The sequence below is a fragment of the Macadamia integrifolia genome, chromosome 3 (assembly GCF_013358625.1).
Source record: "Macadamia integrifolia cultivar HAES 741 chromosome 3, SCU_Mint_v3, whole genome shotgun sequence".
NCBI classification, from domain to species: domain Eukaryota; kingdom Viridiplantae; phylum Streptophyta; class Magnoliopsida; order Proteales; family Proteaceae; genus Macadamia; species Macadamia integrifolia.
In genome coordinates, this window is record NC_056559.1 from 34,646,438 (window position 1) to 34,665,807 (window position 19,370).

The following is a 19,370-nucleotide window of genomic DNA, read 5'->3' on the forward strand; positions in this document are numbered from 1 at the left end:
GGGGGGGGGGGGAGAAGAGGAGGGGGAGTGAACAAATTTAGAGGCAACAATGGAAATAGTAAGGTAGATAGATTAACTTGGTTAAAAGGTATCTAACTTACAGCGGAGAATGATAAGAGAAAATAAAAAGAAATAGTCAAAAAAGAAACAAGGGGTAGGTTTTGCAGAACATCCTAAATCTGAATAAGAAAATTGATGTTTAAGGCACTTCTCATATGAATGCCTCATTGAGGATGGTTTAACTGGCCTGTATTTGGGCTTGTCTGACTCAATTTAACCATCTCCCCAGTGCACATCTTAATTTGGAAATCTTAGGGGAATGTGATTTTTAGAATATTTAACCTGAAGTTCACATTGTATCAAAGCAGTTTGGAGTAGCCTGGCAGAAAGGAACTGCTCATTTTCTTTGCTTTACTCTTCTTCATTTCCCCAACACGTGGGGCCTATAACTAAACCTACTTTGCCCATTGCTTGCATCCAAAATTATATTGGAGGTTGAATGGAATCAAATTATGCTGAACTCAAAATGGCTGATTTAATGGAGATTTGAGGTTGTACTGTATTTGGTGTTACTTGAAATAACAATGATATAATTGGCTTCATTTCTTTTGTGTAGGTACCATTCCCATAATAATGAATACCTTGAAATCTGCCGTAGCTACAAGGCAATATATGAGATCCCTTCTGTGAGAAAAGATCCAGCGCAATGGATACCGGTAGTGGCAGTTGTTGAGTTTATTCTTCCGCCAAGATTTGTCTTTTGGATGACTTCGTCCTAGGCTTGGTAATTTTCTGACTATATTCCTTCTCTTAGGTGCTACGGAAAATTTGCTGGTATTTAGTGCTGTCACCACACGATCCAATGCAGTCAAGTCTTCTTAACTCAACCTTAGAAGATAAGAATCTTTCTGAAATTCCAAATTTTAGGTATGTCTTTTCTGATCTTTTTACTGTTTCTGTGGCATTTTTCTTTTTCCTCTTTTGTGTCTTCATTTCTTCTTATGCCTGTGTATGGTCTCTCTTACCATCTCAGGTTGCTCTTGAAGCAGCTGGTCACAATGGAGGTGATCCAGTGGACAGCTCTTTGGGAGGCATATAAGGATGAATGTGAGAAAGAGAAGAATATGCTTGGGGGTTCTTTGGGTGAAAAGGCTGCAGAAGATCTAAGACAGAGAATTATTGAGCATGTAATGATCCTATTTGTTTGAAGTCATTGACTTGTCACTTCATATGCGTACTGATTTTCAATTCTTTTGGCAATGTCTGCTTGCAGAACATATTGGTTGTGTCAAAATATTACTCAAGGATTACCCTGAAAAGAGTTGCGGAGCTGTTGTGCCTCAGTGTCCAGGTTTGGTGCTGCTTAGTGTTTTATGTTCTTGAGTTTGTCCTTTTGTTATGTTCAGCATGTGTTTCCTCATTCTATTTTGTCTACTATTGGTCTGCTATCATGATGCCATACTTGATGATTAATATACCTTTTACAAAGAGAAATGACTATTCTGGGGAGTTTATTATTAGCATATGAGAATGGTATTCTTTTACTATTAGTGGTTTATTAGTGAATAGCCTTAGTTTAGCTAATGAAAATTGTTGGTCTCAACATTGGAGCTGAGATCCTAATTTAATAATATGGATATTTTAACTTCTTTCTCTACTTAATTGATTGCACTTAAATGAGTATTCAGATTACCAAAAGTATTTTGTAAAAGTGACAAAAGATGCTTTTTATGTCCCAGTAGGGCCTAATAAAACCCCAAAACCCTGGTTGATTCTGATGAAGGATCTCAGAGGTATGCAAGTTCTTAATTTTAGGGCAGAAATAGGAGACATACTGGAGATTTCAGAGAACTTCGAGCACTGGCCTTGGCTGGACCTGAGTTTCTGGTCAAGTGGTCCTTTTGGGTTGCCGATCAAACCCCCAAGAGCTTGACTGGAGCACATCAAGGATGAGGAAACTATGGCTGCTCGATTCCTGCCCATAAAAGTCACTCCAAGGTTGCGCCAGGCCCTTCTGTGGTGCAGTATAGCACCAATACTTCAAGCTGGTAATGAACCTTGAAATCACCCTCAGTTACTCTCTTAATAACTTCACAACACACAGCAATAGTGGAATAAATCACAAGAGAAGAAGAGAGAAGAATGAAGAACTCGATGGGATAAATGTGGGTGTGGGTAGGCTCTCTCAGCCTTGGTCCTCTCACCCACAGCTATCTCAGCTGTTGAAACAAACCTTTCTCGGGTCAAATCAGCAAGCAAAAGCTCACAAAATATCATTAATCTGCTGTCTAGAAAAACTTACATTAGTTGGCTTTATATAGGTTCAGCCACGCCTTCAAATAGATAATTACAAAAATAGAAACTTAAGGAAAAAAGGAAACCAAAGAAAAGGAAACAACTTCCTAACAAAAGACTTTCCTAATCTGAATTTATTTGCTTTCTAAACAAGAAGAATAAAATAATAAGGGAAAGAAACCAAGTCTTTTAGAACCTTGCTTTAGCAGTCCATATGGGGGTTCACAACACTGTTTATGTGAACAGTATTCACGGGTACTGTTCATGTGAACAGTTATTTAATTTTTTTTTTCTATTTAACCCTCTTCTTCATCATACTTTGATCTACATCAGTTCCTCTTCTTCTACCCTATTTTTTTTTTTCCTTTTATATGTTAGCTTCACCATACTGTACCCCGTTTTCATGGTACCAACAGTCCCTCCATCTTAATTTTCAATCTCTCCCATCTCCTTCTTCTATTCCTAAGATGTGGGCTGGAAATACCTTTGGTACAGGCTACGCTAGCCTCCAAGTTCCAGCTCCGAGGCCCTCATCGATCTTGAGATTGCACCCGAGTTTCAGAACAGCAACTACAAGTACCGCCAGTGATATATCCAGAGATTTAAATCTCTATTAGTTGTGGATCCATGGAGCTTCCTTTGCCTGAAACTTCATGTGGAACTGATTAGTGGTGAAGGAGAAATCTCATCTGAACCCTGTACCTGTTCTCCACCCTTTTTTGCTTGATGCGAGGTTGAAGACAAGCTTCGTGGTTTCCTATTAATTATCCTCTACTTCTTGTTACACAAGTACCCCTTCTTCTCTCCTTTATTACCCCCTGACCTTTATTTTAACTTCGCTTCCAAGTCTGTCCCCGAACAATAAATACTAATTACTTCTTATGTTTTTTCCTTGCCCACTTAGTCTACCTAACCACCCCTTGAAATTTCTGGTTATTTACCAAACTGCCGATACCTTTTAAAACTCGAAGTCTTGTTGATTGGGTGGGCCCATGAGCAATCCAAGCCGGGTTTTTGAAACCCTGGATTGCATTTAGGGGGGAGGGGAAGAAGAATGGGGAAATGAAGAAAAAACCAGAGAAAGAATGTGATAATAAGAAGGAAAAATTGGGGAGAAGCAGTAGCAGCTCCCACTGCCGCTGGAAAGATTACAGTGACAATAGCCGCACCTGTCGTTGTAGTTGCAACAGCCATTGCTGCTGTGCCTCTGCTGGAGGGAGGTACATGCTTAGAACTTGCGCTGCAATGTCCACCTCTTCCACTGTTGACCTAAGGAATAAGAAGAGAAAATGGGTTTGGGTTTCATTTGTTAAATTATAACTATAAAAAACATATTCTTACGGGAAAAAGCCTGAAAAGCAGCGTGGCCCCTGCACCCAGACACAGAGGTGGGCGAAATGACCAACCCACCCCTCATTAAAGGCAAAAATCCGGCACTTGTTGATACTTCCACCTGTGCTTCCATTGGCCCATGCGCTGGTGTAGGGGCCATGCTGCTTTTTAGGGAACCCTCTCCCTTTTTTTTTTAATTAATACAATGCCTTCTCGGATTTACAAGAAAAGGGAATAATAAAAAAAAAAAATTACATACAAGCCCTCCCTCCCCCCCCTCTCTTTTCTTTAAAGTTTTATCTTAAGGAAAGAATTATATTTTACATCTATAATCCCTTGGTATATGCACTCTTTTGGTGGCACCTGCCTAGGTGCGTGGCCACTGACTAAAGTTTGCCTTGTCGTCATGACAACTATAATCCCTCATAATTTTCTATTTATTCGCTTAAGCACACCAGCTCAGTCTCCTTTCTAAAGCTTGTGGATCCTCTGTTTTGGTTAGTATTTTCAGACGTTTCAATCTGTTACAACTTTGTAGTATCTCCGACCAGAATTGCATCAAATTTGGTCTGTGAGTTCCTAATTATCTATTCTCTTGAATTCTGGTCTGAGTTTCTGAGTTTGCAAACTAGAAATCGGGTTCTGGTTCTCTGCCTTGGTTTGCCAATGTCATTAGGTCTGTAAGTACTCTCCCTTAAACTGTTCTCAGACCGCTGAGATTTTTTTGTCAGCAGGAAATCCGGGGTTGGGTTGAGGAAGTCCTCTGAAGAGTACTCGACTGACTTTTCAACCCCATCTGACCTGCCCTTTAATTGTCGTAGATTTTTTCCTATGATCCTTCTATTCTGAGTTTCTGGTATTAATGCTATTTTGTGCAGAGTCTTCTCATTGTTGGAGATCCTTTCCCTCTCTTCTCTTAGACTTGAGAGATCAGGCTCCCCATTAACAACCAGACTGGAATTAAGAAACAGTATGATGGTTTTTCTGCCATTTTATTTCAATCAGGTTCAGTTTTCCACGGCCATTTCATGATAGAAGTAGGAACTGTACAAATGCTAGGGAAAATGCCTGGGTTTGAATCTTGAGGATGGGGTTTGCACAAAAGTGCCAAAGGCTAGGACCGACTCCAAACTCACCTCCCAGGATCCCGCATAGGTGGGACCAGCACCGGGTAATGGCCTTTTTAGTAGGAAGGGTATGCACTACCAGGTAATGTGCCTGCTCAACTGGCCAGTTGGAAATTGGTAGATTTTGCACTTTAATCTCATTTTCATAAGTTGTAATGACCAAAAAATATTCTGTTTGGGATTGAATATTGGGATCTGTTATTTTCTTCTCTTAAACAGAAACTTAAGGCCATGCATGCATTTATCTTCTGGATCATTGTGATATAAAGTAGATGAAGCTAGCTTGACTGAGATTCTTGTAGAGAAGTGGTAGTTGGATGTTGCCAAAACAATCCATTGTGGACAATCTGTGGAATTAATTGTATGGTCAACCTCTGCAAGCTATTTCTAACCGGGGCTTTTTTTTTTTTCTCAGTAATTATTACACTACATGGGCATTTTAGTAGACATATGCTTCTGTCCTATAATTGGAAGTTGGTAGCTGCATGATTCACTTTGTATCCCTCCTAACATTAATATAAGACAAGGATAATTTTATGGTAGCTACAGAAACTCATTAACGAGATTCTGTCCACTTTGTTTTATGTTAACTGTAGTAGCTCATGAACCATAACAGTTATTTTCATTTCCAAATCTCTTTTAGGAAGCTGAGAAGCACCTCTCAGACATGGTTGTAACCAAATCGCTAGTGGCAAAGATAGACAGGCCCATGGGAATAGTCTGCTTCCAGACAGCAAAGGACAGCAATGACGTTCTCAACTCATGGGCAATGAACTTGGAGAAGCTGCTTGATCTTGTCGAGAAGAGTTGCCATCAAATCCACAAAGAAACCATGGTCCACAAAGCTGTTCTGAAAGTCTAGGTGAGTGAGAACTCTTCCCCCCACACTCCACCCCCTTGAAAAAAATTGAACTTGAATATTGTTAAGAGGTGTCATGTGTATGTTTTATCCTCTATTTTACAGGTTCTTCTGAAATCAGTTCTTTTTCGCCAGAGTGGGTCTGATTGGTCTATTGAGACAGCCTAATGGAACAAGAACTTGGTGCCCTCTGAAGTGGATTGAATTTAGGAACACTGTATACTTAATGCATACATGGTAACTCTCTACCAATATACAAACATCATTGTTTTTAGTCATGGAAAGAAATTGGAGTTCTACCCTTGTTTATGGAACTTTTTGGCCGAGCAAATGCTAGCCATGGATCAAAATTTCTGCACTTGTAACGTTTTGCCAACCTTGTGGCCAAGCAAAAAATATTTTTTTTTTGAAGGAAACTTTGTTGATTTGCAGAGCTAACTGTTCCGCACAGAAGATATGATAATTGTTTTCAGCAGTTCATCCATGGATTTAACATGTAGCCTCTTGTGGCTTCAGAAAAATTCCGTATAGGTTTGATTTTATCAGGGATTTTTTTTTTTTTCTTTTTGGAGCTGATGTAGGAAATTTTGAAATTCCCTTCCCTTTATTCTCCATAGACCAGAGAGATTTGTAGGAAATAAACATATGGGGTGCCCTCATGTTCCATTTCAGTCTTATTTTATGGAACCATGATTGGTTATGAACCAATAAGCCGATATTGTTTGCTATATGATACTAGTTTTCTCCTGAAGATGTAAACAGAGCAAATTCGAACCTAATACACCACTCTCCCAATTAGCATATTCACTATCTGAATTCGATCCGATATCCAATGAATATTTCATCCGAGTGTTTATCCAAAAGAGAAAAAAGAAAACTTCATTTGAGTATTTGAACTCAGATCTGGCTCATCTCCAACTCAAGTGTCGCTCAATTAACCAAAAGGGGAAAAAGAAAACTTCATTTGAGTATTTGAATTCAGATCTGGTTCATCTCCAACTTAAGTGTCGTTCAATTAATGCCCACTTAGCCATCCAATGGTTGGGAGGACTTAGACACACATCCCAAAACATGGGTGCGCATTGAAATGCAATATTTTTATCCATGTCTCAGAAAAAATAACCAGCAGGTAGGAAAGGGTTCCCCACCTTTATTCCTTGTATAAGAAATGACTTGAACTCCATCAAATAGACTTTTCTATTGGAAGTTATTTATAGTTGAGGTAATGAGTTTTCTACTTCCTTCCAGAAAGAGGAAGAAGAAAGAAAAAATAGAAATAAAAACAAGATTGTCCAAACTAATAGATTTGTATCAACCATCCAAGATTGGACAGCCTACTGACTTATTCAGGCCTAAGATTGAATTACAGTGGAGTAGGTCTATTCAAATTACACAGGCTAGGTCATATATATGTGAAGCCCACAAAAATACCTAAACAGTAGAGCATTCCTCATGATATAAATCTACATGCTAGCCCAGAAAGTTGAAGTTTTCAAATCATTACAAGACCAATCTATAAAAGTGATCCAAGGGCCCAGTGGCCCTTTTGTTGGCCCTAGTGTGGGTTTTATGCGAGGGAGAAAAAAAAAAAAGAGTTGATGCCAAGGGATCAATTTACATCTTACGCCAGGGTTTAGGGTATTGGTATCATATTGGTTGATACGTTTTAGTATTGTCAGAGACTGATACTAATATGGGTATCTAAATAAATCAATTGCATCAGCAAAAAATATATATTTGTTCTCGAAGCAACCCATTGCAACTGATTCGTATAGATGTTGGTATCAAGGTGATCCATATAATACCTATAACCTTGTCTTACACTAATATATTCAAATTCTAGATTTGAAGCAGGTTTTTGAACTTGAAAAGATTGACCAATTGATCTGTCTTGAGACCAAAGTTACAGTTTCGACCTATACCAAGATCTTCAAAATGCTGATACCTTAGATTTTTTTAACCATTTTACCCTTCTATGTAATCATTGTTACAATATCAACATCATGTGGAAATTGAGTATACGTATAGACTGATATGACCAATACAATACCTTTAATACCTTTAAGATACACAACATAAATATCCAACCCAAGTTAGGTTTCATCAGATAAAACAGTTGACACGTGGCCATCCAAGGTTATGACAAGTAGCCCTCTCTTTCTCTCTCGATATCGATTCCTACATGTATCTTTGTCCTGCTAAAACTGGGGGAGGCAGGCAACCTAACTCTTATGTCTGACCCGAACAAAGCCCCTCCCCCTCCCCCTCCCCCTCACTCCCTTCCATATCCACTTTAATTGAAAAAGCAAAAAAGGAAAAAGAAAAAGTTAAAAGATGCTAAAATTGAAACACGTGCACATTAACATTTATTAAAAAGGCACCAAAGAGATTAAGATTTGAGTCATTTTAGATTGAGATTGAGATTGAGATGCTGACGTTTCCTAGGAAGCTTCATATCTACAGTGGGAATACTCAGATCAGAGAAAGAGTGTCACGTGTGCTTCCACGTCACCTATGACGATGTCCTTTTTAAAAAAATATATATAAAATTTGCAACAAAGCATACTTCACCTATACGTAAACCCCCTTCTCAAGAAATTTCTACCAATTAACCAAGTCACCCAACACAAATTTTATTTTTTTATTTTTTTATTTTTTATTATTATCAGAGGAATTATCACTCCCCTCCCCTGAATTTTGGGAAAATATCAAAGTCTCCCACATTTTTTGAAATATTTCACTCCCCTCCCCCCAAATCAAAAGATTCTATCAACAATGAGTCAATGTTAGTTTTTGCTATTAAGTGCCCATCTTATTTTTCATAATACCCTAAATGCCCCTCTACATAATCGATCAAAATAAGAGGAGGAACCCAAACTCTCATGTCCGCCGTGTGTTCTTCACCGGAGCTCTCATCGAGAAGACCCTGCTACTCCTGAAGTTCAAAGTGAAGCCCTACTCCAGCCCTACTCCTTCAATCAAAGCCTAATCTTGATCAAAATCGAAGACCTACTCCTCCTTCAATTGAAGCCCTATCTTCGGTGAAGCTGATCTTCTCCCTCTTTGGATTTCTCATTACCAAACTTCGCACTGTTGGGGTTTATAAAACTATCCAATACAATACAGTGTTCAACATGAGACATTCTTAACAGTTTTGATCCTATACCCAAATTAAGGGAATTCCACATGGCCAATGCCCTAAAACGAAACCTTCCTAAAAAGATTGAAAAAGGTTTCAACTACGAAGAAATCAAAACACCTAGGCTGCCTCGGAAACCTTCCGAAGATGAATTGCTTGAACTAAACATGAAACTAGTGACAAGGAACAAACAAATAATTCTTCGAGAAATTAAAATGAATTGCTTCAGAAGATCGAATAGAGCCGAACACCCCATTCCGAGCCTTTGCAGACCCTTGTTTCAACTTTCAACCTCTCTTTCTCGTACCCCCCTGTTTCAACCCCACAGCACTACACAACCCCTCATTCAATTCTACTCATTGCGTCACCATCACTGCCTCTCGTTATCACATCCCACTTCTTCCTTCTCCTTTTCCTCTGCAACTTATATTTTTTTTTGATAGGTCAGAAAAGCAAAGAAACAAAATTATAGACACAGGCTCAGATATACATATCAGCTCTTTCAAGTTCGATTTGGTTAACATGCTTTCTTATTTTCCCTCTGCAGCTTGCTGCCTTGCAACCAAGATGTCAAAGGAACTGAATATTGTATTTCTGTGTAGCGGTTTGCAACAAGCTAGTGTGTGTGTGTTTTGTGAATGGTGTTGGACTTGAGAGATTGCAACGGAGCGACTGTAGTGACCCTCAGTAGCGCATCGAACCTTCAGTGTCTCCAGGGGTTCCCATTGTTCAACCCCAGCAAGAAGAACCCAATGACGGCTAAGGCGGCCATGACCAAAACCTTCCTTGCATCTCAGGATTGGTGAATGTGTTGTCTAAAGACTAAAGAGATGGGGGTATTTTGGGAATAATAAAAAAAGAACAGTCATTTAAAAACAATCTTTAATGCTAAGGCACGATTGATAGTATCTTCTAATTTGGGGGAAGGGGAGTGAAATATTTTAAAAAACGTGGAGGAACTTGATATTTAGCTATAGTTGAGGGGAGGGGAGCGATAATTCCTCTTATTATTGTGACACATCTTTGGTACGATGAGGTGGTGACATTTTTAAATACAAAATCATGAGTTTGAGGGTATTCTACAATATCAAAGTAATTGTAAATATTTTGATTTTTTGTTGATAACGAGTATTTTGAGTATTGTGGATTATAAGAAAAGAGAAAAAAGGCTTCCGCATAATAAATAGTGGAATCCATATTGACAATCTCTCATCTATTTTGATTATGTAGCTCTTATGTGGATCTCGTATGGATAATATCATTCTTTTTAACCTTAATTGGTGTAATGTGCAAATTTATTCTTCCATTGTCATCGGGAAAAACCTTCTCCCGAATCCCTAAAGCATGGATACCCTTAGCTGGACAATTGAAACTTTTCTTCCTAATTTTTTAAGGCAAATGAAAAAAGAAAAAAAACGATTCTCTTAGTTCTGTTTCTGGTAAGTTCCTTTCCTTACGTAAATGATCTTCCACATGATCCATTTTTATTCTTAGAAGTAGTTGAACAAACATAATAATATTTTTATTTATTTTTTAATTTTTAATAGGATTCTCTTTGCTATGTTTCTAGTAAACCCCTTTGTTAATGTTAATGATCTTTCACGTAACTTCAATTAGGTTTACATATGCAATGATAATCTGGTGGTATTGCTGAATCTTTGCTCTATCCTTCTATCTTATTATATGAAGAAATTTTTATAATCTAAACTAACAAATTGATAGTGTGGTAAGTCATCCACCACAAAAAAATAATAATAAATACTTCTCCTATTGAATGAAATAATCAAAATATATACCTATAAAATCTCATCAACTGTCACCATCGATCAGAGGATCTCCCTTTCTAGCTTCATAGTTTTAGTTCAATTCAAGATATACAATTTCTTCAAAATTGGATCCACTCGTGATCTTACAAATTGATAGACCGAACTAACAAAGACCCCAAGGGATTTAGGTTCCTCCCCCCCCCCCCCCCGGCAAATAACCACCCCACCCCATCTCACATTGTCCATGAGGGTGTGGTCCTCACCTCTGTTAGTTAAAACGGGAACGGCAAAAAAACATTGTTCGGTACGGGCATGTTTTAAACGGATCAAAACGTGAACGGGATGGTCAAAAATACGGTCAAATACGGTAAAAACGGGAAAAAAAATAAAAAACGGACGATACGTGTTTTAAACGTTTATATTTAAATAATACGGTGTCAAAAAAACGGCAATATATAGACATAAATTGGCATAATAATTCTCTAAATACCTAGATAACAATTAAAAAAAAATAGCCCCGTTTTAAACGTTTCTATTTTAAAACGTTTATATTTTTTAAAATCCGTTTTTTTACTGTCAAAAAAACGGGACGGCGTTTAAAACGGCAAAAAAACTTTCAATAGCCCCGTTCCCGTTTTTTACCGAATTTCTGTGAAAAATTCGGCAAACGGCGTTTAAAACGGCAAAAAAACGGGACGCCGTTTTAAACGCGTTTTAAACGCGAATTAACTAACTAGGGTCCTCACTCCCCATAGCCAAAGGTGGTCTCCACACCCCATAGATGATGTGAGATGAAATAAAGTTCTTACTACCTAAGTTCACTAAAAACAAAAAAAAATAATAATTATTATTCTTGATGAGTAGTTTCGGGAAATATTAAAAATTAAGAGAATATTTTTGAATTTAAATAAAAGATAAATTATTCCATATATTTGACTGCGAGTGTAACGAGAACTTGGATATTAGCAATTTTTCTTATGTGAGATGAAATGGTAAATAAATCCATAGCTAGGGAGGTGACCCGGTCTCATTTGATGTCAACCTATACTCTTTAACACACATTTCATGAATGATTAGATGAAGACATATTCTTTTGCTTCTATAAACACCCATCATTCATCCATAATACACACTAGCTTTGTCAACCCATCTCTCCTTTCATGAATTTATTAATTCTAATTTCCAACCCCCTTTAAATTGTCTGAACTCTAAAACTGATTTTATGGGTTTTCACCCTCTGATGTCATCAAAAAATATTGAAGAACAAGCAAATACAGGAAGTTCTGAATGGAAGTCGTAATTCTTTTTTAAAATTCATGGATTAATCTGCTTGTGAGCCAAATAACAGACAATCCGACAAGGTGACGTTTGTACAGTACCTCTCCTTCGATGATTAAGAGAAATGTAAACATCGAATGGATCAAGATCAGAGCTAATTAGGCTATAACAATGTCTGTTTTCATCTTCTCATTTTTTTCCTTTTTAAATAATCCTATTTCTTTAAGCAAGAAAAATCAATAGAACAGTGTTGGTAATCCGTACCAAACGCATCAAAATCATAAAAGGAAATAAAAACAGGAAATGAAATCAGAACCCAAAAAAAAAAAAAAAGCACAAATCAACTTGAAGATGATGAGGGATAATGTTCGGAATCCGTCCACGGAAGTGTTGGAAAACTTGAAGAACCACCATGTTCACGACTCTGTTGTGGATGCCTGAAATAACCCATCTGTTGATGACTATCGAAAAGCAGAGGAAACGATGCAGAAGATGGAGAGGAAATCGAAGATGTGACAGAAGAAGAATGTGAAGCAGCAACGTAAGGTGAAGAATATAGCATCTGCTCTAACAGACTTGTGGGCTGTCTCTGAAAATCAAGAGAGCTCTGAAGCAACTGTGAATATTCATTGTAATCTCCACTTAAATCAGAAATCTGTAACTGATGCTGAAGCGGTTGAGACTGCATAAATTGCTGATGCGTTTGAGAAGATGGCAAAAGGGTCGTTGGAGGTTCCGAAACGGTTAACTGGGTACCTGGAAAAATTGGCGTTGGAGGCATCAATCTAACGTTTTCTGGGAAGTTGAGTTTTGCTCTGTTCCCTCTGAATCTAAGAGCAGCTTCATCGTAAGCTCTTGCAGCTGCTTCTGCTGTATCGAATGTCCCTAACCAAACTCTTGCAGCCTTGTGTGGATCCCTTATTTCTGCTGCCCATTTACCCCATGGCCTTTGTCTTACTCCTCTGTATCTTCTCCTCCTCTCTCCCTCCCCTTCTCCATAAGAAGCTCTCTGATCTTCTCTGGTATTGGTAATGGATGGAGTTGCCACTGCAGTAGTTGTCGTTATAGAGCTCTGACCTTCTTCTTTCACTGTAGACAAAAAAATATATATATTAAAAACAGAGAGAGAGAGAGAGAGAGAGAGAGAGAGTTCTAGAATTCTTGCTAACTCAAGCAGAGCGGTGCTGCGGTGGAGATGGTAAAGATTCAGAAGGGAAGTTAATATTCATATCTAGTATTTAGATTCTAGAATTAGTGAAGCTTATCAAACTAGACCTGTAATTTCATACCAGAAAAGGGAGAAAAAAATTGGATTTTTATGGTGATAACAAAGGAAAGTTTGGGTTTTTATTGAAAACTAACCTGCAACAACAGAGGAGGATTCTCCTTGTGAAGTTCTGAAATCACCAAAACCTCTGTAGAGCCTCATAAGTGAATCAGAAAGCTGACCACTAGTTTCCTCATCACGTCCTCTCTTCTGTCCAACACTACCCCATGAAGATGAGGAAATAGTAATATATGAAGGTGAAAGTGAAGCTGCAGAAGCAGAACCTAAACTTGTTGATGGAACATAAGAACTAAAATCCGATTGATACATCAATCCTCCACCTGAAACAACATGAGTTAGAGCCGATACCATCGCCGACATCTCTCTTTCTTGATTGTAACCCGAAAACATCGATGCTGCCGATACTGTTACAATACCCTGTTGTAGCGGCGACGACGATAGTAGTGGTGGTGGTGGTAGTGGTGGCGGTGGCTGCTGAGAGGAACCTTCATCGGTGTCTCCCTCATCGACCATCGTCGAATACCTTTCATACTCCCCTGTATCTCCTGGGTTCGCCACCTTCAATAAGCACATGAAAGCTTAAAATTCAACCGCTGACTCTGGTGAATTTCGCACGAACGACCTAACAAAATTTTCTCTTTCGATGATATCTCAGCAACCCATCATGGAAAAATCAATTGGAGAACCAACGACTATATAAATGAAAGAAAAATTCAAACCCAGTAGCGCCGCCATGAACAGAGTCTTCTTTCTATTAAAGATTTTGGGTTTTCATTTCTTTTGCTTCTTTCTTATAAAAATTGCAAAATTGGATACGGAAAGATGCCGCCTGATTTATTTGTTCACACTCTGTAGGTTTGACTGTCTTAATGAAGATGATGAGAACTAATTAGAAGCTCTTCTCTGGTACTTTTGAGGGAATGTCGGTGAGTTAACAGAGAGAGGGAGACAGATCGTTTTGGGAGTTCTTTACGTGCCGACACAAAGCCCATTTGGGTTGGAAAAAAAAAAAAATGGGCCATGGGATGGGAGTTTTACATTATGAGAGCCCATTGGGATTTACTATTATTTGTCCACGGTTTTAGGAATCGGTATCGGATTGACCGAATCAGCCGATTTGTATCAGGATTATCTGTGAACAAGGATTTAAATCTTGGGAATCAGATCGGATTAGAAATCGGGTTGGTATCGATTTCCACCAATACTATACGATATTGGTTTGGGTCGATTTGTATTGACTTAGATTAGATAGTTTTTATACGATTTTACACTTGATCTGATATTGACACTAATCCAGGATCAACGTTTCCACCTACCTCTCAAAAAATTGATATTTTATAATTGTACCCTTGATCCTATATCGATACCCGATCGAAGGATGGCCAGGTGTTGTTATCAGCCAAGGCCAATATCGATATGATTTGATATCAATACTCAATCAGATATCAATACTTAGAAACTTGATTGTGACTAATACCGATACGTGGCTAATACAACATGAATGTGGCACTTTTCGACGAAAAATGATTAAGAATCAATCCTAATACGATTGATACGTATTGATATCAATGATTATAACAATAAATTCAGCCTTATCTCAATTTGATGATTATGATATTATCGTGACGATCAGTATTATCACTAGAGTTAAAATTGTATACAGCAAGCGGTGAGGTGCCATAATAATCCAACGGCTGAGAAAGCCCGGCCATGCACCTCATCAGCTCACTGCAAACGATTTTGATGCTTATCACTAGTAGTGATAATTAAATCCATGGTTAATCTTTAGAATGGAAGATTGTTATAATCTCTCTCTGTTCTTTTTGTGGTAGAAAAAATCTTATTATAATCCATAATGGATAAAGTTGAAGTTTGATAAAGTCAAAATCATTAAAAAAAAAAAAAAGTTAATGGAAATAATACAAGAATGTGACTTGAAAGCTGAGTTGACACGACGGATTGCTCGGGGTCATTAGCAAGACTTCCACTATCTTCTCCCTTAAAAAAAAAAAAACTTTTAATATTTATCAGTCTTTTTTTACCATCCAGATGAACTGATATGGATCGATCTGACGGCTAAAAGTTGAATTATCAGAAGTCAAAGTTGACCGGATTCAACCCAACTTTATCGTTATAATCCCATGTTACCCTGCTAGTCATGGTCACTGTTAGTTAAAACGCGTTTTAAACGTGTTCCCCTTTTTACCGTTTAAAACGTGTTTTTCCGTATATTATTATATAATACGAAAAAAAATGGAAACGGCAAAAGAATCCGTTTTAAACAGCCGTTTTAAATGCGTATCTGTTTTTTAAGGGTAAAATAGGAATTTTATTAAAAAAAAAAAACCTATTAGTAAAAGTGAAGAGTGAAGACAATATGATACTTGGTTTTTGATTTTTAACTTCCATACTATTTATAGGAAAAAAATCTCATCTTCTTATAGCCCAATGAGTAAAGAGAAGCTAAAGCTAGCAACATCTCATTTTCTTGTAGCCCATTGGGCTATTTTATCTTGGGACTCCTAGAGCTTTTGGAATATTAGATGTATGTATACAGGTAATAATCTCTCAAATTGCATGAGTATACTACCATTTTTTTGGTTTCGTTTTTTTGAAAACTACAAGTTTAATACTCGTACCGTTCGTTTTCGTCCGTTTGCCGTTCCCTATTTTTTTTTATTGTTCTTTTGACCGTACCGTTCATCGTTTTTATCTGTTTAAAACCCGTACCGTACGTTTCTATTTTTTTTGCCATTCCCGTTTTAACTAACAATGGTCATGGTTCGACGAGTTGGAATCGAATAAATTGGATGATTCATATTTGATTCATAGGGTTTAGACTGATTTTGGCTGAATTGGAATGGACACACGCTGATCCTATTGCCGATTCCACTTATTCGAGCCCGCTTCCACTTGAGAGTAGATGGTAGGGATCCGAAGAGGTAATGGTTTCGACTCTCTAGTTTCAGTGCTTTAGCGCCATTGCGTAAGTAAAAGGTTAAACATAATCTATCTTTCTTTTTTCTCCGCCCCTCCCCGCCACCAAAAAAAAATAAAAAATAAAAACCAAAGATCATTGTAATGGTTTAGAAAGCTTTATAACAAAATAGGGTATAGTGGTATAATAAAACCTCTTCTTACATTAAATAACCTCATTACCTTCTATGAATAATATTGTTTGTCGGATCTCTTTGATGTGCTCCTCTATGTCATTTGATCGGAGAACCATCTCTTCTCTTAATCTATAGATTTTGATCATTGGTTTTGAAATAGAAAGTAAAAGAAACAATGACACCCCAATAGTTATATTCTTTTTATGGACGGAAACTTTTACCTTTATAAAACATTAATGTTCTCTTTGGATAAATGAGAGAGAGAGAGAGAGAGAGGAGTTTACATCTTTTGCAGTGAGCGATGAGGTGCGATGATGGACATGAGCCCAAAGAACTCCCAGTCACTTGATGTTCACTGTATCAATGCAACGGTTGCAGACGATTTGTGAGAGAGAGAGAGAGGTTGGTCTTTCATTTGTCTTCAATTGATGACTATTAGAAGAAGAGTTATACGTTAAAGAGAAGAATTACGTTTGCATGCATGCATGCATTAATCCTATCTAAACAAAACTGCATTATAATTACTATTTAGTAATTCTTGTTAAGTTTTAATCACAGTTTCTAACATACTTTACGATAATTAAATAGAAAATAAATAATTAATCCATGCGATATAACCATCTAATATTCTTAATCAAATTAGGGCTTTCTTTTGCATATCATCATCATCTTCACTCTTGACCAATCATGGAAGATGGATTAACATGTAAAACGTGTTGTGTGGACTATAACTTAATAATTATTTCTACATCTGGTCGGGTTCCAATATAGACTATATCAAATGAAATTCAAATTCCACTACTCACTCCTCTTTGCTTACCAAAAATAAAATAAAAAACTATCCACTCCTCTATGGCTTTATTATCACCACGTAAAATAGTTATTTGGAGAACATTATTTTATGTAAATATCCAATGGATTTCCCTCTAACTCCATTGTTAGTTCGATCATAAGAGTTTTTCAATTTTTTAAGTTTAGATTTTAAATTTGTATTTTCTTATAAATATACGGGAGAATGATTAACACGTTGTTGGTATCATGTGTCATCAAATATTTTTATTTTTTTCATAACATTTGAATTCCCAAACATACGAATCGTGCAATACTTCTTTTTGTACATACTCCTATTTGCTTAGCATGAAAGATTTCATCCCATATTGATAGCGTGTTGATCCACTGCCTAATGGCCTAAAACAGTCGATTGGTTTCATTTTTGATTGATTTTTAGGGTTTCTTCTTATTTCTCAATTCAATCCCATTTCAATCAATTTTCTCGCTTTCTTCATTTATTGGTTCAAGAGAAGGTTGGGCATGTTCTTAGGGTGCATAGCCTCTCACTCCTCTTTTTATCTGTTAAGTTTGTCTCGAATTCTTGACCCGTTTTGAAGATTGACCCGATCCGATATATTTTGGTAGCAACCCGAATGAAAAATTTTATGAGATATGTGATGGAAGCAGAGGGGTTGGGTCGGGGTGCGGGGGCGTGTTCGACCGGATCGACCATGACCTGATGGGTCGACCCACGATTTGGAATATATATTAGGGGAGTCAATCGGTCGGTCCGGCTCGGTTTCGGTCCCGGTTGAGTCGGTTTCGGTGTGGGAAAGTTGAAATCGAAACCGAACCAATAAGGAAATTCCAGTTTTGGTTTGGTTTCGGTTTCGGTGCGGTTTGATTTCGGTTTGTCTTCGGTTTCTTAAATCGATTTGTAACCGGGTTGGTTTTGGTTTTTGGTCTAGTTTGGATTTGACTTTCCACACAAATGTATACAAAACTATGGAGTGTTTCGGTTTATTACCGGTTTGGTTTCGGTTTCGGTCTGAGTTTTGAGCCGGTTTCGGTTTGGTTTTGGGTTCATCCGATTTTCGGTGCGGTTTGGTTTGGTTTCGGGGTTGCAATACTCAAAACCGAACCGAACCAATAAAGCTTCGGTTCGGTTCGGTCCGTGTTGTTATCGATTCGATCCGGCCGGTTTTACCGATTCGATTTAGGAATTGACATCCCTAGTACATATAATGTATTGTTGCTTGTTGAGAAAGTCATTGTATTTTGGGGTTTTTTGAGCTAGGATTTTAGGGCGAGTTTTTTTCTCGCCGCTGCTAGGGTGTAATTTCTCTTCTGCATAGTGAATCATCTTCTTCTTCGATCGAAGATATAGCACACCACTCTGGTGTGTGAACCTCGTTAAATCTCTGTGTCATATGGATCTATTGTCTCTTTATTATTCGTATTTCTTGGTGTTTGATCTTACATTATCATTTGGAAATGAACCCCATGTCCCTCCAATCCTAGCCCAACAGTTAGTTCCAAGAAAACTAGCAGCATGCCCAACCCCACTCGCTATTAGTTTAGTTCGATTTTAATCAGATAAAGGAGTTCGATTTAGAAAAGCCAATTCAAAACTAATGACTTAAGAACTTAAATTTTTTTTTTTAAATTAAAATTAATTTAATAACATTAACCCATATAATATGTAAATAAAATAAATATTATAATCTAAACTGTTAATGGTGAAGGTGTGTCATCCAACTCCTCAAAAAAGATCCATTGAATTCTGCCAAACCAGGTGTACCCAAAGAAATGCTATACGCAATGTAAATGGCAATCACTTCATATTATTGTAATTATATTTTTATTTAAAAAAAAAAATTATCAATACAACAGTCAAAAACGATTGGCAAACATAGTGAGAAGAATGTTCCAGTGCTTTTAGTCTAGGGAATCAATTTGACACGGCACTCTCTCTTGTGGGGTGTAACGTAGAGTCGTAGACTGTGAGATAACCTAGTGGTCACCATACAAAATGGGCTTCCTGTATCGGTCTTATTCAATACCAGTACCTATAACCTTGGTGGGGACCGATAAGTAAGGTGTCAACCGATATAGTATTTGGTATTTGATACGATTTCAGATATGATACATTAAACCAAGAGTAAATATCCGATTAATTGGCTTTTTGGCCTCTTTCGGGATTCTTCTGTTTTTAATTACTGATCTATTAAAAGACATATATATATATATATATATATATATACTGATTCGGTGCTTTTTGTCGTATTGCGATTTGAGGTAGACAATTTGGATTTGAAGCAAGGAGGGCCGCGAAGAAAGTACAATTTGGTTGAGAGAGAGAGAGAGAAAGAGATCCCTATTGATGTACATGTGTATCATTT

At 37.5% G+C, this 19,370-nt stretch overlaps 2 protein-coding genes across 3 annotated transcripts in view; one reads left to right on the plus strand and one right to left on the minus strand.

Annotated features, from left to right (window-relative positions):
* LOC122072951 (26S proteasome non-ATPase regulatory subunit 12 homolog A) overlaps window positions 1–6,051 on the plus strand; it is an 11,626-nt gene extending 5,575 nt beyond the window's left edge. For both annotated transcript variants that reach the window (XM_042637395.1, XM_042637396.1), the window contains 6 exons: window positions 617–716; window positions 815–927; window positions 1,034–1,187; window positions 1,274–1,351; window positions 5,398–5,616; window positions 5,719–6,051. In XM_042637395.1, the coding sequence (XP_042493329.1) occupies window positions 617–716; window positions 815–927; window positions 1,034–1,187; window positions 1,274–1,351; window positions 5,398–5,616 (664 nt within the window). In that variant the 3' untranslated portion in view covers window positions 5,719–6,051. The remainder of the gene's footprint in view (window positions 1–616; window positions 717–814; window positions 928–1,033; window positions 1,188–1,273; window positions 1,352–5,397; window positions 5,617–5,718) is intronic.
* A 5,903-nt stretch (window positions 6,052–11,954) lies between these two features.
* Window positions 11,955–13,913, minus strand: LOC122074879 (ethylene-responsive transcription factor ABR1-like). Its single transcript, XM_042639866.1, has 2 exons — window positions 13,159–13,913; window positions 11,955–12,885 (listed from the first exon to the last, which is right to left on the minus strand). Exons 1-2 carry the CDS (start codon window positions 13,655–13,657, stop codon window positions 12,137–12,139), a joined length of 1,248 nt encoding a protein of 415 aa, XP_042495800.1. The 5' UTR covers window positions 13,658–13,913; the 3' UTR covers window positions 11,955–12,136.
* Window positions 13,914–19,370: the final 5,457 nt, after the last annotated feature.